This window comes from Triturus cristatus, chromosome 9 (assembly GCF_964204655.1).
Source record: "Triturus cristatus chromosome 9, aTriCri1.1, whole genome shotgun sequence".
Taxonomy (NCBI): Eukaryota; Metazoa; Chordata; class Amphibia; order Caudata; family Salamandridae; genus Triturus; species Triturus cristatus.
Window position 1 is genome coordinate 380,757,567 of NC_140592.1, and position 24,458 is coordinate 380,782,024.

The 24,458-nt window shown below is 42.0% G+C and overlaps 1 protein-coding gene across 1 annotated transcript in view; it reads right to left on the reverse strand.

Annotated features, from left to right (window-relative positions):
• Positions 1-24,458, reverse strand: part of LOC146797994 (calpain-1 catalytic subunit-like) — a 263,715-nt gene that overhangs the window by 142,026 nt on the left and 97,231 nt on the right. Inside the window, exon 6 of the mRNA XM_085625227.1 lies at positions 19,976-20,059. Within this exon, the coding sequence (XP_085481353.1) occupies positions 19,976-20,059 (84 nt within the window). The remainder of the gene's footprint in view (positions 1-19,975; positions 20,060-24,458) is intronic.

The window sequence follows — 24,458 nt, forward strand, 5'->3', positions numbered from 1 at the left end:
TCCTATTTGCACACAGAGTCATGTTTTCACATTAGTCACAAAACGAAATTTCTTTGCCAATTTGAAAGCACACTTACTACTCTTTTTTTTGGCAAGTGATAATCACTTTTACAGACTGACACATTATGAATCCACTTTTCAGATTCTTAAAAAAGCACATGTCCAAACTGCTTTTTCAGACCAGCACCATTTGTAACCTGGGTGACTGCCTACACTCCAGCAAGGGCAACCAGCCTTAGTGATGCTGAATGTATTTGCATTACTGACTGAAACCTCAAACCCCACTCGCTTGTGAATACTGTGCATGATTCCACATGGTAAGCAGCTGGGTGTATGCTAAGAGTCTGCTTCTGCACCAAAAAATGGCTCCCCCTTTCCATCTAATGCAACTGTGAAATCACCAGAGCAATACGCAATAAATCTCTGCCTGTAATTCCTATTTGCACACAGACTCATGTTTTCACATTAGTCACAAAACGAAATTTCTTTGCCAATTTGAAAGCACACTTACTACTCTTTTTTTTGGCAAGTGATAATCACTTTTACAGACTGACACATTATGAATCCACTTTTCAGATTCTTAAAAAAGCACATGTCCAAACTGCTTTTTCAGACCAGCACCATTTGTAACCTGGGTGACTGCCTACACTCCAACAAGGGCAACCAGCCTTAGTGATGCTGAATGTATTTGCATTACTGACTGAAACCTCAAACCCCACTCGCTTGTGAATACTGTGCATGATTCCACAGGGTAAGCAGCTGGGTGTGTGCTAAGAGTCTGCTTCTGCACCAAAACATGGCTCCCCCTTTCCATCTAATGCAACTGTGAAATCACCAGAGCAATACGCAATAAATCTCTGCCTGTAATTCCTATTTGCACACAGACTCATGTTTTCACATTAGTCACAAAACGAAATGTCTTTGCCAATTTGAAAGCACACTTACTACTCTTTTTTTTGGCAAGTGATAATCACTTTTACAGACTGACACATTATGAATCCACTTTTCAGATTCTTAAAAAAGCACATGTCCAAACTGCTTTTTCAGACCAGCACCATTTGTAACCTGGGTGACTGCCTACACTCCAGCAAGGGCAACCAGCCTTAGTGATGCTGAATGTATTTGCATTACTGACTGAAACCTCAAACCCCACTCGCTTGTGAATACTGTGCATGATTCCACAGGGTAAGCAGCTGGGTGTGTGCTAAGAGTCTGCTTCTGCACCAAAAAATGGCTCCCCCTTTCCATCTAATGCAACTGTGAAATCACCAGAGCAAGACGCAATAAATCTCTGCCTGTAATTCCTATTTGCACACAGAGTCATGTTTTCACATTAGTCACAAAACGAAATTTCTTTGCCAATTTGAAAGCACACTTACTACTCTTTTTTTTGGCAAGTGATAAACACTTTTACAGACTGACACATTATGAATCCACTTTTCAGATTCTTAAAAAAGCACATGTCCAAACTGCTTTTTCAGACCAGCACCATTTGTAACCTGGGTGACTGCCTACACTCCAGCAAGAGCAACCAGCCTTAGTGATGCTGAATGTATTTGCATTACTGACTGAAACCTCAAACCCCACTCGCTTGTGAATACTGTGCATGATTCCACATGGTAAGCAGCTGGGTGTGTGCTAAGAGTCTGCTTCTGCACCAAAAAATGGCTCCCCCTTTCCATCTAATGCAACTGTGAAATCACCAGAGCAATACGCAATAAATCTCTGCCTGTAATTCCTATTTGCACACAGAGTCATGTTTTCACATTAGTCACAAAACGAAATTTCTTTGCCAATTTGAAAGCACACTTGCTACTCTTTTTTTTTGGCAAGTGATAAACACTTTTACAGACTGACACATTATGAATCCACTTTTCAGATTCTTAAAAAAGCACATGTCCAAACTGCTTTTTCAGACCAGCACCATTTGTAACCTGGGTGACTGCCTACACTCCAGCAAGGGCAACCAGCCTTAGTGATGCTGAATGTATTTGCATTACTGACTGAAACCTCAAACCCCACTCGCTTGTGAATACTGTGCATGATTCCACATGGTAAGCAGCTGGGTGTGTGCTAAGAGTCTGCTTCTGCACCAAAAAATGGCTCCCCCTTTCCATCTAATGCAACTGTGAAATCACCAAAGCAATACGCAATAAATCTCTGCCTGTAATTCCTATTTGCACACAGAGTCATGTTTTCACATTAGTCACAAAACGAAATTTCTTTGCCAATTTGAAAGCACACTTACTACTCTTTTTTTTGGCAAGTGATAATCACTTTTACAGACTGACACATTATGAATCCACTTTTCAGATTCTTAAAAAAGCACATGTCCAAACTGCTTTTTCAGACCAGCACCATTTGTAACCTGGGTGACTGCCTACACTCCAGCAAGGGCAACCAGCCTTACTGATGCTGTATGTATTTGCATTACTGAGTCCAACCTCAAACCCTTAAAGTATTCTTTATTTATACCAGTACACCTTAATTTATCGTGAAAACATAGTCCATAATATTTTACATGTTCCTCACATTTAAATTTCTCCCAAAACAGAAAATAATAAACACAACTTCAACAAAAAGAATTGCATTTCTATTATTCATTTCTTAATTTACCATATACATCCCCTCTCAAACTCTAAACTCACCTTTAAAATTAGTTAGCTGTGAAAGAAATGTGGCACTCAAACAGCAGATTATCAGAGCCAGGATCTCTGTTCTTTACACCTCTCTCCTCTCAGCAGAACCAGATAATGGCAAACTTTCCCTCTCTTTTTCCACACATATACATGTTAATTTCAAATCTCAGTGCTTCCCCCTTTTTTTCAAATGTAATCACACATTTCTATTGGTTGAAAACCAACCCTTTTCCAAAAGTACCCTTCCCCCAACTTGACTTCTGCCTAGTAACCTTCCCCCAACTTGACTTCTGCCTGCTACCATAGCAACAGCTCATGGAACACTGCTGTGTGGAGTTAGGTCAGAAGTTCACCAAACAATGTTTCAATTCCACAGAGCAAGAGTGCTTGACTTTTCAAACCTAACAGCAAATCCATAGTACTGTTCTTTGGTAACACATTTTTCTGTACCAATACAAAACATGCTTCTATAAATTTACACATACAGCCTAGTTTTTAGTGTAGAATGGTATGAAACAGCCAATCAGTCCTTTTTTTAATGAAAAAAATATGTATGCCTCCATTTCCAAACTGTCTTTCATTTCTTTTTACCATTCTACTGAAATACACCTCCTGAGTGCACCCCGATCTCCTTGGAAGATGTTCACAGTGTGGATTGTAGGACACAGCTATGTCTTCTGGAGTGAAAAGTATGCAGAAAAAAGAGGTATGGTGAGAGACCTTGCTTTGCCAAATGTAGACATTAAATGGATTGGTCAGAGAGGGTTAAAGTGGCACCAATTGATGCCATTGGTGAAATCCTTCATGCAAATCCAACACCCTGACCTCATAATAGTGCACTGTGGTGGCAATGACCTAGGCAATTTGACTGGGGTAGGTCTGGAAATGCTTATGAAGGACACCTTTGCACAACTGTTTTCACTTTTCCCTAAAACTGCCTTTGTGTTTTCTAACATATGCCAAAGGCAAAAATGGAACTGGTCCAATCATTTCTGTCCGCAGATTGACAAAGCAAGAAAGCACGTCAACAAATCTGTTTCTGCTTTCCTCCGTGACTATGGTATGGGTTCCATTTACCACAACAACTTGCGTTACGACATGCAAGACATTTATAGAGGAGATGGTGTGCACTTCAATGATGAAGGGAACAGAGTCTTCCTCTTGAACCTTAGACTCTGCATCGGTACTTACTTGTAGGTACCACTAAAAAATCACTTCATAAACACAACGGCTCTTTTTAGAGCCCCCTAATATCTAAACACTTAAATCTGCATTTCATTTCTTTTTTTTTTTTTTTACCGTACGCGTACGGTGAGCTTACCGTACGCGTACCCCGCGATTTTTTTTAAAATCAATAAATGTTTTCTTTGTACTTTTCTGTCCTTCTTTGACCCCCTTACAAATGTTAGGGGGTCTGTAACTCTCCTCCTTGCCCCCTTTTCAAGATATCACTCTTTTTTTTCTGAGTGAAACACACGAAATGGCGGCCGCCGCTTCCTGGTTTCGACCGATTCGAATGTTTACTAAGATCTAAGAGCTAATCAGAATCGCGCTCGCGCACGCCACCGTACGCGTACGGTAAGCGTACCGTAAGCGCACCGTAAGCTGGCTCAGATATATATATTGATTTAAAGGCTATTTTCTCAGAATCTACTGAACAGATTTACACCAAACCTACAAAAGGCACTTCCTTGACCTGAGGACTACCTCTCTGCCAAATTTCAAGTAATTCTGTTCAGCCGTTCGGGCTGTAGCCCTGTCTAAAGGTCCTATGGAAAAATGCATGGGAAAAACGCGTTTTGGGACCCCCCTTTTATCTCAGCCCCCGCTTGACGAATCCCCCCGAGACTTTCAGGGTAGGAGCGGAGCGTAGCGCCCCACCTATTTTGAAAAATTCGCGAGGATTCGTCGACCGGCGCCAAAGTTATTCAAAATAGAATGTTGCGGATTTCCTATGGAAACGTGGTCCTAACTATAACTACCTACTGGCGACCGCCAGTAGGTAATATATATATATATATATATATATTCACTGAAAAAACCATAGGTTTCACACACGTTATAGTTAGGAATTAGCATTTAAAAAACCTTGCAAATTCACTGAAAAAACCATAGGTTTCACACATGTTATAGTTAGCTGGACATTTTACTGATAAAAAACCAATGAAATTCCCCCGTTATAGTTAGTGCAGGCAACTATAACTCACGCGACCGCAATCCTCTGCTGATGACATATGTGTCTTTATGAAAAAAAAATATTTGTAATATATGTATAGCTAAAATTTAATGGAAGAAGACATGGGCAAATAAGTGTCTAAATACAGTATTAGCATCAGCAGAGGATTGCGGTCGCGTGAGTTATAGTTGCCTGCACTAACTATAACGGGGGAATTTCATTGGTTTTTTATCAGTAAAATGTCCAGCTAACTATAACATGTGTGAAACCTATGGTTTTTTCAGTGAATTTGCAAGGTTTTTTAAATGCTAATTCCTAACTATAACGTGTGTGAAACCTATGGTTTTTTCAGTGAATTTGTACGGTTTTTTAAATGCTAAGTTACTTTACGCCATTCGTGGCGTGCGCCCACTTAACGCAGTGCGCACCGTGCGCACATGGAAGACATATTATGCGCTTCGCTGTGAAAGGTAAGCTTTTACATTTTCTACAACATTCATATGCCATGCACAAATGCTGCCCTTCGGGCACCATTTGCACACGGGGTGGCGCACACTTAACGCAGTTCGTTCCGTGCGCGCACGGTCAGTGAGCACGCGGTGCGCTTCACGCACCGCGCACCCACTTTACGCAGTTAGTGCCGTGGATGTGCCATGTAAGCGCGATGCGCTTCGCCCACCATGCGCACATGCAGGACATATTATGCGCTTCGCTGTGAAATGTAAGGTTTTACAATTTCTTCCACCCTCGATAGGCCATGCACAAATGGTGCCCTGCAGGCACCATTTGCAAACTGGGTGGGAAAATTGGGGATATTTTTTTTTTTTACCGTACGCGTACGGTAAGCGTAATCGGCGATTTTTCGTAAAAAAGATAAAATGAATTTTTGACCTTGGGGTAATTGTGGGGACCCATTAGTCAAGGCTAGGTGGTAAGGAGCTGTCTAAACAGTCCCTTTACATGTTTTTTGCCTTTGTTTTTCCTCTCCGCTTAAGAGTGCGAGAGAGAAAATGGCGGCCGCCGCTTCCTGGTTTCGGACGATTCGAATGTTTACTAAGATCTAACAACCAATCAGGCTCGCGCACCGTAAGCGCACCGTAAGCTGGCTCAGATATATATATTGATTTAAAGGCTATTTTCTCAGAATCTACTGAACAGATTTACACCAAACCTACAAAAGGCACTTCCTTGACCTGAGGACTACCTCTCTGCCAAATTTCAAGTAACTCTGTTCAGCCGTTCGGGCTGTAGCTGTGTCTAAAGGTCCTATGGAAAAATGCATGGGAAAAACGTGTTTTGGGACCCCCCTTTTATCTCAGCCCCCGCTTGACGAATCCCCCCGAGACTTTCAGGGTAGGAGCGGAGCGTAGCGCCCCACCTATTTTGAAAAATTCGCGAGGATTCGTCGACCGGCGCCAAAGTTATTCAAAATAGAATGTTGCGGTTTTCCTATGGAAACAGGGTCCTAACTATAACTACCTACTGGCGAGTTTTAATGGATGATGTGAAGGAACGGGGCCGGTAAAGAACATGTGGGGTGGAGCACTACTGAGGACAGAGGAGCAAAAGCAACACGGGGAGCATGGGTGGGAGGGGTGTGAAGCAGCCTGGGGAGGTGAGGATGTGGGAAGCACATTAGAGGTGAGGATGGGGGAAGCAGCATGAGGTGGTGAGAGTGGAGGACAAGGACAGAGAGATAGAAAAGTTGTGTGGGGGAACAAACGAGTGAAACAGAGCAACGTGGAGCTGGTGTGGAGAAGCACACATGCAAGAGGAAGGAACATTGGAGTACCGTGGAGGGGGCAGGGATATAATTACACGAGGGATACAGCTGGAAAAGTTGAAGGGCTTAAACAATAAGAAAAAAGTAGCACCTGAAAAGTGAGCAGTGGAAGGACACAAGTAATGCATCTATACTCCAGGGAAGGAAAGTGCACACAAACAAACGAATAAGAAGCAAGCAAATAAGAGTGACAATAAATCCAACCAATGGTAAGCAATGGGCGGGCTCTAAAAGATCACATTAACCCAACAATACATCTTGCAAGAGACGGCACATGTGCTGTTTAGTAGAAGAGACCTAATAGGCAGGGGCAAACTTACAAGAAAGTGACTGAGTGCATTCCGCAAGCCATTTGGCTGCGCCGCACTGAGTCACTTTCAAAGCACAGGAATGCGACATATTTACAACAATATGTCGTATCTCTGTGCTTCCCCCTGCGCTGTCGCACAAACTGCTGACATGCACTAGCGCAGGCACCCTTGCAACATGGTGCAAGGATGCCTGCATCATGGGGAGATTGTTTTTGTTCAGGAAGGGTTATCCTCCTGCACAAAAACAATCTGGAAAATGCAGTTTTTCAACTTCTATGTGCGCTGCATTAGCGCACATAGAAGTTAAAAAAACGTCATTGTTTCAATGATTGTTTATGTGCAGGAAGGAAACCCATCCTGAACAAAAACAATTATTAGAGGTGATTTCCTCTTTCTATGCGAGCTGTAGAATTAAACAGAACACACCAAATGTTCCAGAGTCAGTATGATGGGATGATATAATGAATTATCACTTTAAAGAGGATCTTGTCAGCCGCATGCAAGGCTGTCTATAAGAACATCTTTGAATTCAGAATTGTATAGTTTTGCCATTTGCTGAACTTGCTGCGGAATGTCAAGTATATTTATAAGGGACAAGGGAACCCAAAGAGGTAGTTGAGGACCTTGGGTAATAGTTCAGTACAATCAACAATGATCCTCAAATAGTTAGGATAATGATTAGATAAATATAGTTAAGAATCAATACTATATTCTGGAAGTCCAGCCGGACAACCGATTTAATTTTTCAATAAAAAAATGCACACATATAGGAACGAAGTACTTGTGGGACACAGTCCTGTATCCGATTAGAACAATAACATTACAAAACAAACAAAGGCATTTCAGGCAAGACAAAAGGAGCTTTTTAGATTATCCAATGTTGTAAGCTTTTTCAAAACAGCTAGTGCACTTTTTTAACACAATGGAGTAACGTGCATGCTATTTTAGAAGGGGTCGACGACGTTTCGATCCTTTCAGAGGAGTACCAGGATCATCATCAGGACATTAATGTGTACATGCCTGATTGTGAACGAAATTGCCTGTGGGGAAACAACCAGGGGTGATATAGAGAGGGGAAAAAATGAGGAAAAAATTAAAGAGAAGATTTAGGGCGGTCCACTCAAGGCATGTAGAACAAGATTTAATCGCGCAAAGGATGCAGGTGTAGTACCAAAAATGCATGCGGGTGTGTAGGCATGCGTTGGGTTCAAGAGTCAAGTACTAATGGATAAGTAGCAGGCGTAAATAAGCCGTATAAGTGGTGCGTGACCAGAGAGATAACCGTTCGCGGTGGTTTGCTAACTAATGAAGAGTAGGAGCGGAAAGGGACCGCGTGATGTGAGGACATGCGTCTGTAGTTGTCGTGGACTAGACGGGGGCGAAGTGCGTGATGAGGAACTACGAACGGAGGCAACCGGGCTGGGTGGAAGGGCAGCAACAGGCGGTGGAGGAGGAAGCCTTACTCGATGGTAGTGATGGCGCTATAAAGCAACCAGTCACGGAGTGGAAGGATAACGAGCGGAGTGTTTAGGGGGTGGGTGTGAAAAGCACGTAACTACAATGAGCATTGGTCTCACCTAGAGTCGTAAGAAAACACGAGCCGTCCAGTGACGAGGGCAACAACGGTGATCAGGTGCAGTAAAGGTTCACTGGGGAGGAAAAGGTACCGTATTAGGTGAGTGAATGGTGAGTGTAATGGTGAAAAACGGCGGAAGGATAAAAAATTACCTAGTATGAGCTAGAAGGCGAATGCACGATCCGGCCGGAGCCACGGGCAACAATGTTCGCCAGGTAAAGTCAAGGTACACTAAAACGGAGAAAGGCGCGTTAAGTGAGTAGTGAGTGTGGTGAACAAACCAGGCTAAGGGGGAGCAATATTTACCTAGATAGAAGGATGGGTTATCCAAAAGTTAAAGGTCCAAGCGATGCTTCGAATAGTAGAGGCAGCGTGACAATGCACTAGGGGAAAAGGCACGGTATGAGCACGGTGCTAGTGCGTGAACGCGGAACAAGAAAAGAAAAGGTAGTGGATTGCGCTTACCGGGATCCAGCCAGGTCCTTAGGTTACGGTGAACCGAGTGACGGAGTGAGGCGCATTGAGTGTGAATAAATACTGAGGAGGTGTGTTGGGGACTAGAGCGGGTGAGAGCGGCGCCATCTTAGGAGAGGAAAATGGAAAGGGAAGATAGACTGGGAAAGTATGTGAAGGGGATAAGAGAGTAGGAACAGACCAAGCAAATCATATAGTACAATTTACAGACAAGCATAATTGCGTGTGATGACCAGTACGATTGCAATATGAGGGTAAAATTAGCAGCGAGCGAAGTAGTTTTGTAACACGGTAATATGAGAAACAGAAGTAGGGAAAAACATGATGCCAATAGAACTGCAATACTAAAGTGAGAGAGGAATTAACAACTCACCACAGTAAGTACCGGAACATGGCGTAAATGTAATTATGCACATAATTGTCCATTGAAGGAAAACATATCAATTGCGCACTAAGGGTTATAAAGGGAAGTAAACAGAAAAGCAAGGTGATACACGGAGGTATAAGGATGAAAACCAACCAATAAACAACAAACGATACAGAGAAGCAAAATGGAAATGGCATTAAAATGAGAGTTCATGGTATCAGATGAGGTTAGTCCAATCCTCGCTGCGATTCAGGCCTTGCCTGATGCTGTCAGTGCGGATGATCATTCTGAGTTCTTCTTTGTTCAGGATTTTAGCAATGTCCCCACCTCTTGGCGGCTGTTTGATGCATTTGAGCACTGTCCATTTAATGTTAACATCTTTGTGCCCCATTTCAATGAAATGTTCAACAAGGGGGGCATTTGGGGTTTTACAACGCACTCTGCTTCTGTGTTGGACAATGCGCAATTTCACCTTGTGTGTTGTCTGGCCGATGTAGATCTTGTTGCATGGCCAAGAGATTAAATAAATAACATTGCTCGTATTACAGTTCGAGAAGGAATTTAGAGTAATAGAAACATTGTTGAATACAAAGTCTTATCCTTCCATGGTAGTGCTGCACACATTGCAGTTGCCGCATTTGGCATGTCCAGTGAGAGGGTCTAGCCCCCAATGTGCATCAAGAGTAGCCATTGGACGGGGGGGGTGGTAAAGCGGCTCTTACTAGATGGTCTTTTAGGTTCCGGTTCTTTCGGAAGGCAAAAATAGGTCGCTCTATTGAGAGATTGCCTGCATTGACCACAGGCCAATGTTGCAGAATGGATTTGCGAATTTGATTTGATGCAGGGGAAAAGGTGGTGACGCAGACTAGGCGGTTAGAATTGGTTTTGACTTTGGGTGACAGTAGGACTTCCCTTGGGCAATACCAAGCACGTTTTTGTGCATTTCGTACCAGTCTTTTGGGGTAGCCACGGGCTCTGAGTTTGTTGGTGAGAGTGAGGGCCTCAGAGAAATAGTCATCCTTGGAGAAACAGTTACGTCTAATACGGAGAAATTGGGAATACGGTAAAGAGTCTCTGAGTGCTCGGGGTGGTGACTTTCATACCTAAGTAATGTATTTCTCTCTGAATGTCAAGTGCCATTAGCTTATGCCAACAACTGACATTTGATGACCAAACCATTTTATAGCCGACACTCACCTCTGTAATCAATGATAAACTGAAGTTTATGATTTTGGATCCTGATAAGGCTGCCTCAGCCTTGTCGCCTGCTGAGGTCGATACATTGAGAACCTTTAAATTAGGCCATGGTAACCTCGGTTATTTTGAGGATTTAGATACTTTATAAGTGTGGTAAGTAACATTATATAAACAAAAGCTATTTTTTTGTTTCAGCTTTACTTGGCCGCACAGTCTGTAAAGCAAGAAATGCTTACTGAACATATCTTCATCTTAATAGATCTTCATTGTTGGTAGAATGCCTTGTGAACATAGGAAGCATCAGTATAGAGAGCATATTCAGTCCTGATGTGGATTCTTGGTGCTACAGACACAATATAATGTTTACTGCTACCTAACTTAATAGTACTCATTTTATTGACCTCAACTGAAAGGGTGAGTGGACCTGCGGGATACAAATTTGTGACCAAAACTTGTGATAAAAGTTAGGAGAAATAACAACATTCACCCTTTCTAACACCTGCCTCAAGGAGTCATTATTTCTGGGCTCAAAGCCCTGTGTTTCCATTATTAGCGTATTGGGCTTTGCATTAAAACCACTGGGTGATTGAGGGGACAGATCCTGGCAGTGAATTCATTAGTCCACTGAGCCCCAAAGATGGTAAACAAGATTCCTACATCAACATATCACGTCATCATACTTCATCCCTCTACCCTTATGATATATTGGAAACATTAACAGGGCACACTCAATAGACCAAACTCTCTCTTAGACTCTATATATCCGTCACACAACCAGCAACACATCAGAAGGAGACTTCCTTCACATGAAAGGACTGGCATAGTCCAATATGGAGGCGCAGATCATTTAAGATCTTAGCTATTGTAAAGGAAGGGTGTCTCGCTTCCTTAACAGACACTAAACCAAGGAAGATTATAAACTTACTAGAGAGACCAATGTGAAATCTGTTTCTTTATTTCTATTAACACTGGTGTGCTTGATCATGCATGCGTTGAACTGTCACCTTGGCCACTTTGAAGCTATGTCAGACTCAAAGGTGCTCCGAGCAAATACATGCTGTGTTGTCATAGCAAACATGTATTGCCATAATTCTTATCTTTGTACCTGTGTCTTTAAAATAAATCATGTGCGTGTACAGAGTAAAGGGTGGGCATTTCTGGAAAGTGCTAGACTGTGCATATACATTCTGTTAAGACCATAAAACTAACTACATTTCTTCAATACACTATGCAGCTGCAGTTAGCAGAGTAGATGAATTGTTGGAGCTCATGTTTTAATCTATGCTGAAGGCAATCTGTTACCATGCACTGCACACAGAGACGAATCTTTCCAACTGAGCCGTTTTCTAAAAGCAGACTTAGGCCTTCTCTTATGAGGTGAAGAGACAGACAGCCCATGTCTTTAAACTATGGCTTAAAGGGTCAGATGGTGACCCACAAGCCCAAAGACCGTGCATAAATTCTGGACTCTGAAGAGCAGTGTAATGAAATTCAGTGCACAGTAAGCCTCATGTTAGAGAAATGGATTTGGTGCCGCCATGTTGAAATGGATCATGCATGCACATTATTCTGTAGGCATGCAGTCCTTGTTGTGGCATTTTGTGTGATTTTAAAGTAAGTTATGTGGCACATTCTCGGGCATTCATTTAGCTTTATATTAGTTGAAGTTTATGTTATAAAAGATATTCCAACACTTTATATAATCCAGAGGTTTCTAAAAGAAAAACTTTTTCATAACACCAACCGTTCGGTCTCTCTGAATAAAAAATCTTGTGTAAGACAAGAATAATGTTGCACAACGGAGGTATATTTTAAAACATACCAGTAGTTAAGTTTAGGAATGTTATTTGCCCATACTGTAGAGCTTCTTAGCCCAACTTTCCAGCAAGACACTGCCTCCAGAGGAGGACATAACACAATTATTATGGAAGTGTCTCATTTGATGTACTTTTAGATTCAAACATCGGACCTTAAAAAGAGGAGAGGATGTCTCATCCTTTTCAGAGTGCCCTGATGAAGTACCTGCTGTAATTGTGGTTTAGAGGCCACTACAATGTAAGCATGAATTTTCATGATTAGAGTAACAACAAAAATCTTGACAAATAAGGAATCGTCTTTTTCCAGTGTGATTACATTTTCATGTGAACAGTTTTGATTCCAATTGTAAACAAAAGGCCTTTCCTATTCAGTCAATTAAAAAAATTCTTTCTCGTTTGCCAACATTCTCAATAATTTAATGCCTGGATGCAGCAAACAACATATAAGCTATCGCTGAATAGATTACTTTTCCAAAGCAGCAGAAGCAGTACACATTCCATGGGCAATATTTAGAAACTTTTGACAAATTCAGTTAGAAAATGGTTGCTGAAATGGGAAAATTATTCAGCAGATGGTGGATTATGCAAAACGTTGGAGGGCAAAATCATAATTAACTGGATAATACTTATGTGGCCACGATTTACACTCTGGGTAGATTTGTAAATCTGCCATGCAATGCAGGGCAGCCACCAAAGCTGCTGTGCCGCATTGTGCTATTTTAGCATGCCTTGAGCCATGCATACACACTTGTACCATAGTGCAAGATTGTTTGTGTTATGTCTAATAATGGGTTTTTTCTGGAGGGGTACATTAATAGTTTATGGGGCTTAGCATGAAAACCACTGGGTGCTTGCATGGGAAAATGTTATGGTACAAAATTTCTTTAGCGTACGAATACCCAAAGGTGTCTTGGCACTGAAATGGTATAGCAGGTTGGTAAGGGGGGGAACTAAAGACTAGATGTTAAAGGGCCAGGTTTTGAGCAGTTTCCTGAAAGTCAAGAGAGTGGAAGCTGCTCTGATGTTTATAGGCAGACTGTTCCAAAGTGCGAGGGATTCTGAGGAGAAACTACTGCCCCCTCATTTGAGTCTCCTCAATCTGGGACGGGAGACCAACATGGAGATTTAAGATCTCATATTTCTGCTGGGAACATACCAGGCAAGTGACTGTTTGAGATGGAGGGGGCCTAAGTCATGCAGAGCCTTATAGGTAAGGCATAACACCTTAAATTTAGTTCAGCTACTCACTGGAAGTCAAAGGAGTCCTCTAAGAGGGGCGGAAACTGGTTGGAATTTAGGAAGACCAAGAATAAGTTGTGCTGTCACATTCTGCAACCTTTGTAGCTTTTTCAAATATTGTTTTTGGAGCTTAACAAAGAGTACATTGCAATAATCAAATTTAGTGAGAATAAGTAATGTAATGCCTGTTTTCCTTGAGTTAAGTGGAATAAAAGGAAGGATCTTCCTGATTATTCTCAAGGTGTTGAAACTGGATGAAGTAACTGAGCCGATGTGTTTATTAAAATTCAATTTATCATCTATAACTATTCCACAATTTTTTCACTTTTGGAACCTGGATGGGAAGTATTCCTAACTCAGATGGCCAGCACGACGGGCTCCAGAAATGTGGTCTATTACCAAAGAGAATGACCTCGGTTTTGTCTGAGTTTGACTTAAGGCAATGTTTGCCCATCCAGTTGCTAACAGCTCTCATACAGTTATGAAGCTGGGAGATAGTAACATTTGCATTGTCAAATGCGGAAACAACTATCTGTGCATGGTCAGCGTAAGAAGTGGGGGAAAACCCAAAAGATCTAATCAGGGAAGCCAGTTCGGTGACATAAATGTTTAAGAGTAATGGGCTAAAAGAGGATCTCTGTGGTACCCCGCAAGGAAGAGAAAAAGACCTAGATGAAAAATTTTCCAGCATGACTGAGTGTGCTCTCCCCTCCAAAAAAGACTAAAGAAATGCAAGAGCTTTGTTGGTGATGCCAAGTTTTTTGAGGCAAGCGATGAGGGTGGCATGATCAACCGCGTTGAAGGCCGCCGACAAGTCCAGAAGAACAATTGCTGCTGAGCCTCCTCTGTCTAGAATATTTCTTAACTCATCTGTTGTTTTTATTAATGCCGTCTCTGTACTATGCTCGGCTCTGAAGCCGAATTGAGTAGGGTCCAATAACTGATTTAAATGAATAAACTGTGTCAATTGAGTATTTATTAGTTTTTCCACTATTTCTGCAGGAAATGGTAATGTAGAAATGGGACGATAGTTTGCCGGGTTATCAGGATCTAGATTAGGCTTTTTAAGGAGTGGCAGAATAGAAATCTTTTTGCATGTTGGGAAAGATTCCAGTACTGAACATCCCATTATAAATATTAATTAAATATGAGGCAGTAGGGACAGGGATCTGTTCCAGGATGGATGGGGGGCAGGGGTCGTAGGGTGACCCTGATTTGGTGGAGTTGATCAAATTAAGGACTTCAGAAACCATGGAAAAGGAAAATTTACTATAATTAGGTTGGGAGCTGCCAACAGGAAGGTCATGATTAGGAGATTGGTTTGTAGAAGGGCTAAGGCCAGGGTCAACAGTGCCGAAGGATGTGAATGGATTATACATTTGACCCACTTTGTTGCAGAAATGGGAGGCTACTTTTTCACAAAAAGATCGACTATTATTAACTCCTTTAGTCTCTGGAGCTATGATAAGTTTATTTATGACCTGGAAGAGTTCTCTGGTAGAATGCTTAGAGGTTTCAATTTTTTGGGTGAAGAAGGTAGATTTTTCATTGAGAATAACTGCCTTACACTTGGCAAGGGGACGTTTATAGATTTCTTTGTAGTGGGAGTTATATTTAGATCTTTATTTACTTTCGAGCATTCTATATTTTTGTTTTTCAAGGCGAAGTGTTTCTATGAACCAAGGTGCAGATCGTTTCGGTCTATTTTGCTCAAACGTTTTATTAGGGACTGCTTTAGAAATGGCAGAGAGAGGTGTTGCTGCATTATATCATAGTTAGTTTTAGTCCAGAGTTGATGTGACGTAAGATTAGAATCTACTGTTCTGTTTTGAAAAGGGGAGGGAATAGTTAATTCAAAGACAATAGCATTGTGGTTAGACTTTGTAAGAGGTAGAAAGTCCTTGACTGAAATGGACGGGCTATTCGAAAAAATGGCGTTTAATGTGTGACTTGCACAGTGGGTGGGCTGATGTAGTAATTGCGGCAGATTAAAAGCATTTATGATATCAAGGATAGCCTACGTGTCTTTATCCTCTGTACGATCCAAATGGAAGTTGAGGTCACCTAGCACTGTGAAATCGTTGTTACAGGCCCCTACTTCAACCAGAGTATTAATGGATTGTAAGAAGACGCGCCTTAGGCCGGGGGGGACGATAAATGAGCAGGCCTCTAAACGAGTAATTTTTGGTTAGCTACAAGCTAAAGGAGAGAGTCCTGCAGTACAGATTGGATGTGGAGCCAGTTTTACACTTGAAGTGATTTTGTAGATTATCCCTACACCTCCTCCTCTTTTAATCCGTCTGCCTACTTTGGTCATAGAATATCCTAGGGGGTTGCAATAAGGAGATCAGGGCTGGAGTTGCTCTATGCCCAGGTTTCTGTGACAAAAATAATGTCTAGCTAATGTCTCTCAATGAGTTCAGCAAGTTTGTATGCGTGTTTCAGCAAAGAACGCGCATTGATCAGAGCAAGGCAGAATTTGGGGGAGTTCTTATAGTGAGCATTCTTAAATGAAGTAGATCTGAGCAATGATTTATAGCCAGAAATTTGATAGCCGCAGTTGTTGCACATAGATCTCCAAGGGCCAGATGTACGACCAACAAATTTGCGACTTGCAAATTGCGTCGCAATTGCAACTTACAATTTGCGAGTCGCTAAATGGGATGTACAACAGTGTCTGAGACGCTGTTTGCGATTCCCAATGGGGTTGCAAATTGCATGCCTCATGAATATTAATGAGGCACTCGCAATTTGCGACCCCATTGGGAATGGCTGGCCCTCCCAGGTATGGTGGCCTTCTGGGCTCAGCAGACCTCCATGTCTTGGACTGCTTTTAAATTAAGCAGTTTGTTAAAAAAAATGCAGCCCGTTTTCCTTAAAGGGAAACAGGATGCATTTAAAGAAAGACAAATGAAACATTTTTGTTTCATTTGTTAAGAATAGGTAGTGGTCCCTGAGAGTGGGTTCCCGGGACTCGCTCAATAGGGTTTGTACATTGCCCTACTAGTTTTTGCATGCGCAAACGGGTCGCAAACCCGTTTGCGCATGCAATTTAGGGTCATACATGTGGCCCATAAACCCATGTACCACTCATGGAACACCCCCTTGACGTTTTATTAGGGACTGCTTTAGAAATGGCAGAGAGAGGTGTTGCTGCATTATATCATAGTTAGTTTTAGTCCAGAGTTGATGTGACGTAAGATTAGAATCTACTGTTCTGTTTTGAAAAGGGGAGGGAATAGTTAATTCAAAGACACTAGCATTGTGGTTGGACTTTGTAAGAGGTAGAAAGTCCTTGACTGAAATGGACGGGCTATTCGAAAAAATGGCGTTTAATGTGTGACTTGCACAGTGGGTGGGCTGATGTAGTAATTGCGGCAGATTAAAAGCATTTATGATATCAAGGATAGCCTACGTGTCTTTATCCTCTGTACGATCCAAATGGAAGTTGAGGTCACCTAGCACTGTGAAATCGTTGTTACAGGCCCCTACTTCAACCGGAGTATTAATGGATTGTAAGAAGACGCGCCTTAGGCCGGGGGGGGGCGATAAATGAGCAGGCCTCTAAACGAGTAATTTTTGGTTAGCTACAAGCTAAAGGAGAGAGTCCTGCAGTACAGATTGGGTGTGGAGCCAGTTTTACACTTGAAGTGATTTTGTAGATTATCCCTAAACCTCCTCCTCTTTTAATCGGTCTGCCTACTTTGGTCATAGAATATCCTAGGGGGTTGCAATAAGGAGATCAGGGCTGGAGTTGCTCTATGCCCAGGTTTCTGTGACAAAAATAATGTCTAGCTAATGTCTATCAATGAGTTCAGTAAGTTTGTATGCGTGTTTCAGCAAAGAATGCGCATTGATCAGAGCAAGGCAGAATTTGGGGGAGGTCTTATAGTGAGCATTCTTAAGTGAAGTAGATCTGAGCAATGATTTATAGCCAGAAATTTGATAGCCGCAGTTGTTGCACATAGATCTCCAAGGGCCAGATGTACGACCAACAAATTTGCGACTTGCAAATTGCATCGCAATTGCAACTCACAATTTGCGAGTCGCTAAATGGGATGTACAACAGTGTCTGAGACGCTGTTTGCGATTCCCAATGGGGTTGCAAATTGCATGCCACATGAATATTAATGAGGCACTCGCAATTTGCGACCCCATTGGGAATGGCTGGCCCTCCCAGGTATGGTGGCCTTCTGGGCTCAGCAGACCTCCATGTCTTGGACTGCTTTTAAATTAAGCAGTTTAAAGAAAAAATGCAGCCCGTTTTCCTTAAAGGGAAACAGGATGCATTTAAAGAAAGACAAATGAAACATTTTCGTTTCATTTGTTAAAAATAGGTAGTGGTCCCTGAGAGTGGGTCCCCGGGACTCGCTCAATAGGGTTTGTACATTGCCCTACTAGTTTTTGCATGCGCAAACGGGTCGCAAACCCGTTTGCGCATGCAATTTAGGGTCATACATGTGGCCCATAAACCCATGTACCACTCATGGAACACCCCCTTGACACAAAATATTGTAATGTAAAAAGTGCGATATGCTTTACTTTTTGTCAACTTTCCAGTTCGTATGCTGGGGAAGTGAATAGTTTGTCAATTTTGCACCAATTTGTATCACTTTTTGTGACTCTGCACTGAAATAAAATCTTGATAAACCGGTCCCAAATTCCAGTTATTTCGACCAAGTATTAGCATTATCAGGTACTGCGTGCAAAGACTGGTGGTGGGCTTATTTTAAACAGGTGTTCAATGGGACCATTCTAGAGCTCTCATGCTTTGTCCATGACATCTGATTTAAAGAGTGTACAGTGTCTGGAGCATGTTAAGAGAAATTTACAACATTGTGCTAAAACCGAAGACCCAAGATTTGAACATACATATAAAAACTGTCCTAAATGAACCAAACGAGCCGTCCTGTTGAGCACCTCTTTATGTAGCTTGCAAATTTAATGGCAATATCAGACTTCGTGTCGATATTGGCTATCTTACAATATCTCATAAAATATGGGTAGACAGGCACAGTCTGACAAACATTGGAAAATACTGCTTTTAAAATTAGGTGCTAGTGTAGTGAGTGTGATTGATCTTCTAACTGCCTGCCATACGATGCTGCCAGAGATGCTGTTGTTTTTTGGTGAAGTAGGGAAGAACATGGCTCAAGAATGTGCAGCACTACAAGAAGATAGTGTATAGGAGTGTCACAGGTGACTACACAAAGTAATAATTCAGGAAGCCCACTGGTTTATATTTGGGCCACAATATCTCTTTTACGAGAAAAAACACAAGAAAAGCTTAGTTATGGCTAAAATCCAGGCAACTGGACCTATTAATAAGGGTAATTCGAGGCCATTACCTGTTTTCCAGGGAAACATGTCCCTTAAGAAATGTGTTGATTTAAATATTATCCCATTGGTTACAGTAGCATTCTCTCTTTATTTTATTCCACCAACGTAGCATATAATTCTTTCAGTCACTGTACAGAGCACTGTTGGAGGTGGCAATCCAAGGGGGTGGAGGGGGGAATTTAGATTTGTTGAATGTATATAAGTTCTATATAGGAAATCCTGAGACTGATTAGGACACCACACTTATTTGAACATTATGTATTCATTTGGTCACTTTTATATTATTCAGATTATTCTGTGAAATCTGATTTGCTTAAATCCTCATCATTATCACATATTACATGTGGCCAGTGCCATCTTTAAACAAGAGCTAAAGGCCGGTACGGTCACCCTAGACTGCCAACAACTTGTAGGTAACAATTTTACATTTATGGTCATTCACTGTGCCAGTCTGGACCATACTGCCTCTAAACCACAGGATTTGGCTTTATACTCCATTCTCGCCCGAAGGGACTATTTTTTCCTTGTCCCCACTGGTGCTACCTTGGAGTTTTTTTGCAGCTGGATCGAGTTTGGCCAGGGAAGGGAATTCTTAAGTAGTCAATGAGTGTGACATAAGGTGTCAGCGTAATTTGAAAGGAGCAAAGTCATTTGTATTTTGTTTCGCCCCATGTAATACTCTTCAAATTGTCCTTTGAAGCTATAGACACCGCACCTTGTGATGATATATTTTATTTTCAAATCCACAAGAATAATGAGGATAGGTCGCAGTTGTTATAACAAATATTTCATTAAATATACAAAGGGTTTAAAATTTTGTCCCATGCAATTTAATGTACCTTGTCTAAGGTATTTTAGAATGGGCCAGGTTTCTAGCACTGAAATGCAGCGAATGAACCATGACGTCCAATCGTTTCCCAGACCCACAGACCTGGCAGAAGCTTGTTCCCTCCCCACCTTCTTTTTTCCCTTTCAAGGGGCTCCACCCTGGAATCCTGTCCTGTAGTTAAAGTTAAATCTCGCTCCTCCCTTCATCCTGGGACTATATGGACTTACCTGGTGGGCGCCGGTCACAGAGTAGGCGTGGCCCTTCACCAGTCCTTCAGGGGTGCGGACCTCACTCTCCCACTTGCCCTTGATCTGTGATAGGAACATAAAGAGGTTGAGTGGTTAGTCTAGAGCATGGGTACTCGCAAACATGTCCCCGGGGGCAGCAAAGTACTGTCTGTCGCATGCCCAAGGGTCACACCGATCCTAGCAATGTGAGGGTCGGGGTGATGAAAGGTGGGCATAGGGAGACGTGAAGCAGGTGCATAATGTGGACAAAATACTGAGCCTTCACATGACTTTTGTCTACCACCAACGCTCTGTTCTCATGCACCAAGAAGTAAACTCAAAGCATTAACTTCTAATGTAAAACATGAGAGGGAACGAGATACTCATGTGAACCCAGAAAACCTTGCATCAGACCTGGCTTCCCCACTTGAAATTGTGTGATCCTAGGCAATTGGTCAATTTCACTTTGCCTCCTATTTCTTCATTACCACACATGAGAGACCCTTAAAATATATGAGTTCAGGGTGTGTGCTATGCAAAACCTTCTCTTGTGTTTTTATTTAATAAACTATAATGTTATTCCAATTATATAACAACCAAGGCTACACGCAAGGTGCACCTGACAAATGACTTGCCTCTTGGTCCACTAATGGCATTGTTTTCAAAATGGGAGCGGCATGAATGTTTCTAAGATCATGTTTGAAAACTATCACTGCTAATAAATGACTCTCAGTAGTGATATCATCTAATCTACTAAGCTAAAACGCTCATGCATGTTAATAAAATACACTTTTCTGAAGTTTGCAGAGAGTTTATATTTTTACATGTTTAGTGTAAGATGTCTTTAAAACTAAAGATGTTCCTAAAGATAAGTTGTTTAGGACACCTTCCGTTCTTCTATACCATTGTTTTAGTTAACGTGCAAATAAAGTATGCCCGTTTGTTTCACAACTTTCTGAATGTTCCTGCTCTATCAAATGAACAGCAGCCCAGTGCTGCTGTTCACCAGGGGGCTGCAATTAAAGGTCAGGAGGGCCACATGCAGCCCCTGGGCTGTACTTTGAGTATCCCTGGTCTAGAGCTTCCATCTGATGACTATCTAAGACCACCACCTTCCGGTGTGGTATATGGCCAGCAGCTACAAGCCAGGCATCAAATCCATATCCAGGTTTTACATTCTGTTCTAGCAACTTAGGCCCACATTTACTAAAAGTTGGCAATTAAGCTTTGCTTTGCTAGAATGGAAGACATTTGTGTAGTAAGCGTTGAGTACCGATTACGTCATCAGCTGCGATCATGCTACAAGCGCTATCTCATCTATACTGAAAACACTGAGGTATGGCACAAAGCTGAACGTTTAGTGTTTTGCATGAGATTTGTATTCAAGGCACTCTCTCCAGTACAAATTTCTGTGTGCTGTCAACCGCCCAATGATAAGCTGTGTAAAATGTGCAATTTTGCCAACATTCTGTACAATGCCAGGAAATATCACACCATATTCAGCTTACCTATAGCTTGCACAGACTCATATGGCACTGGAATTCCATGCAAAGGCAGTTAAATCTAGTTTACTTGATCTTGCTTTTCATGGAATCCTCTGTGTGTTTGCTCAATTCCTGCTCCGTTTCCCACACTTGCCTTAGTTTATTGGGGATCATGTGCTACGCAATGCAATGATGTTTCAGCGCTGTCTTTAATCAACATTTAGTGCAAAAATCCTTTAGCGTGCAAAGGTTGGATGATATTACCGTTTGAGCAGCCTTGAGTTGCTTGGCATCCCTTTGTGTCAAAAGAGGGCACGCACTAACGTTTGATAAATCTGGGCCTAGGTGGTCTCATAGGGGACCATTCTATAATGTGATGAAATGCAGCATGTTATCAGAGGGCGTAACAAGGCATGGCACAACACAAGATGACATCACATAAGAAAGTGATGCCAACAAGTCCAAGACTCAGATTCCATATTAAGATGTGTCCTAGATGTTCTACCTGGCTGAAATGTTGAAATGAGATTAGTGTTCCAGTATCTTGTTGCCAATCTTGTGTTTTCGTATAACTAATCAATACATTTTACAAAACAATGATTTCTGAAAGGAAAAACTACAACTGGAAAGGTGGGATGTAAAGAGTAATCTGGTAACGCTAAGAAGAAGATGTCGGGAGAGGCTGTGGCATAATGGCCAGAGTTGCCCACTTTGGAACTGGGAAACCAGGTTCGAGTCTTGGTGTTGGCTCAACATCCTGTGATTCTGGGGAAATCACTTAATCTCCGTGTTCCTACCAAAAATGAATGTGTTATTGTGTAATGTAACTGGTGCTCCTGTAAAGCGCTCCAATACCTTCGAGTCGAGTTTGCACGATATAAAACTGCAAAACAAAAAAAAGGCTTAGCAGTCATAGACACTGGCTGCATTTGTGCCACCACCAGAACACAGCCTCTCACAAGTGAGTGCCCCAGTCAGGCTTTCACTGCTTAATTTTGAAAAGAATAATTGCCAGCGCTGAAAGGTTTGCTCAGAGGCCCGTGCTACCAAATGGCAGGGGGTACCCAGCACAATCTCAAGTCTTTTTAATGCACCACTAGACACTCCCTACTCACAGTGCCGGATTAAACCCTCTGGAAGCCCTAGGCAGTCAATATTTTGGGGACCTAACACAAATTATCTCTTAATACTCAATGCACCAGATTTGTTTACAAACTGAAAGCTGCCAGATGAGCTTCTAAGAGACAAACTGGTATGTGAATCTGATGTCTGATGTCTCTGGTTTAAAATTGCAAGTTGATGATGGGTACATTACATTAATGCAGTATTTTCTCTATAGTCTTTAATGTAAAGTTTTCGTTTCTTTGAGTTGTCTTTTTTTTCTATCTTTTGGAAACAATATTTAAGAAAGTTTGATTGTAATTTTCTTTCAAGATCAAATCAATATTATTATGATCCCTTGTCGTGGACTTTTCGGTAATCCAGAACTGCCTACCCATGTATTTCATAGTTTTGTCTTTCCTTTCCTCCTTCTTTCCCTCTTTTGTGTTTTTCTCTCTCTTGCTGTGGGTCAAAGTCTGATGAGGAAAAATAAAGGCTGGTCTCCAAGCCGATCATCAAAAAAGAGTCCTGGAAGGCCCCACCTAGAACCACTGGCTCAAATTAATGACTGTGCTTGCCATGTAAAGTATATAACCATTTTCACCTAGTAAGGCGGTCGTGAAGGAGGGCCCACAGTCGAGTACCACTGCTTGGGCTGGCCTGTGAGACAAACATGACAAGACTCAGTCCTTGTGGCACGCTTATCACCCATCGGCCCAAATCACTCTGTGCTTGTATTTTCCATCACAGCTACAGTAAACTGGGCCTCCCCTTCCCCTCCAGGGTCAGGGCATTAGAGGAGCAAATGGCATGAGGTGACAACAGGTGTAGGTGAACCTAGGTTGGCTGGGTCCCCCAACATGGCACTGGTGTTGGGAAGGGTTGGGTAGACTACCATGTACCAGGGGCGGCTGGTGGAATTTGAAATTGGTGGGGCGTAAGCAGAAGGAATTAACGTATGCGAGCGAGTGCAGCGAGGGAGCCCAACGGCAATGAGGGGTGTTCGGAGGGTTCTCCCCCCGCGAAGCAATTTTTTCAAAACTGGCATCTTTTTGGTGCGATTTTCAGCACTATTTCTGTGATAAATGGACTTAAAATTCAGTTCTTCTAGGCATTCATAAAAGAAAACTCATACATTATTTCAGAGAATTTCTGGGTTGCCAAGCAAGTCTGACTTCTGAAGATGGTTAGGGTACTAAGCAAGACTGCTTTGGCTCTACCCTTTCCAATAGATAACGCTAGTTAGCGATGTGAACAAGTTCAATTGAGAAATCTGGGGTCTAGGGAGAGTCCCTCTCCTGAGAAAGAAATTTAAAAAAGATTGGCAAATGGTGCATTGTAAAGCAAATTAATGCAGCAATAAAGCAAGGCTTATTAAGCAGTGGGAACGTATAGTCTTGAAATATTAAACACATTAAAAACTACCCCGTATCTTCTTGAAATAATTTTTTCAACAGTTACTGTAATACGTAAATTTTTCTGCATGACAACTTTAGCCCTTTAAAATGTATGTTTGCCCAGTGTCTTGCACTGCATGCAGCATTAACTTTGGAAAAATATGCTCTAACCAGACTTCGGGAAGCACCCACAGCAGCTGGTTGTAACCAGTCATTTAGAAATATGTGCAGACAGGTCTTTAAGTGAGATGAAAAAAATGGGTGCTCCCTATAAAGGAACATGCCAAATACATTTCTCTGATTCCCATAGTGTGCCATCAGAGCGGTATTCGACTTGTCCCCCTGAAAAACGTACCATAGCCATTCTCCGATTTTCACCTTCCCTTTGAAGTGTGGAGAGGAGAAAGCGTCACTCGTCATAACCACAAAGCAAGATAACGTATGGATAGCACCCTTACTGACAAAAGGAATCAAACCCAGAGACACCGCTAAACAAGATAA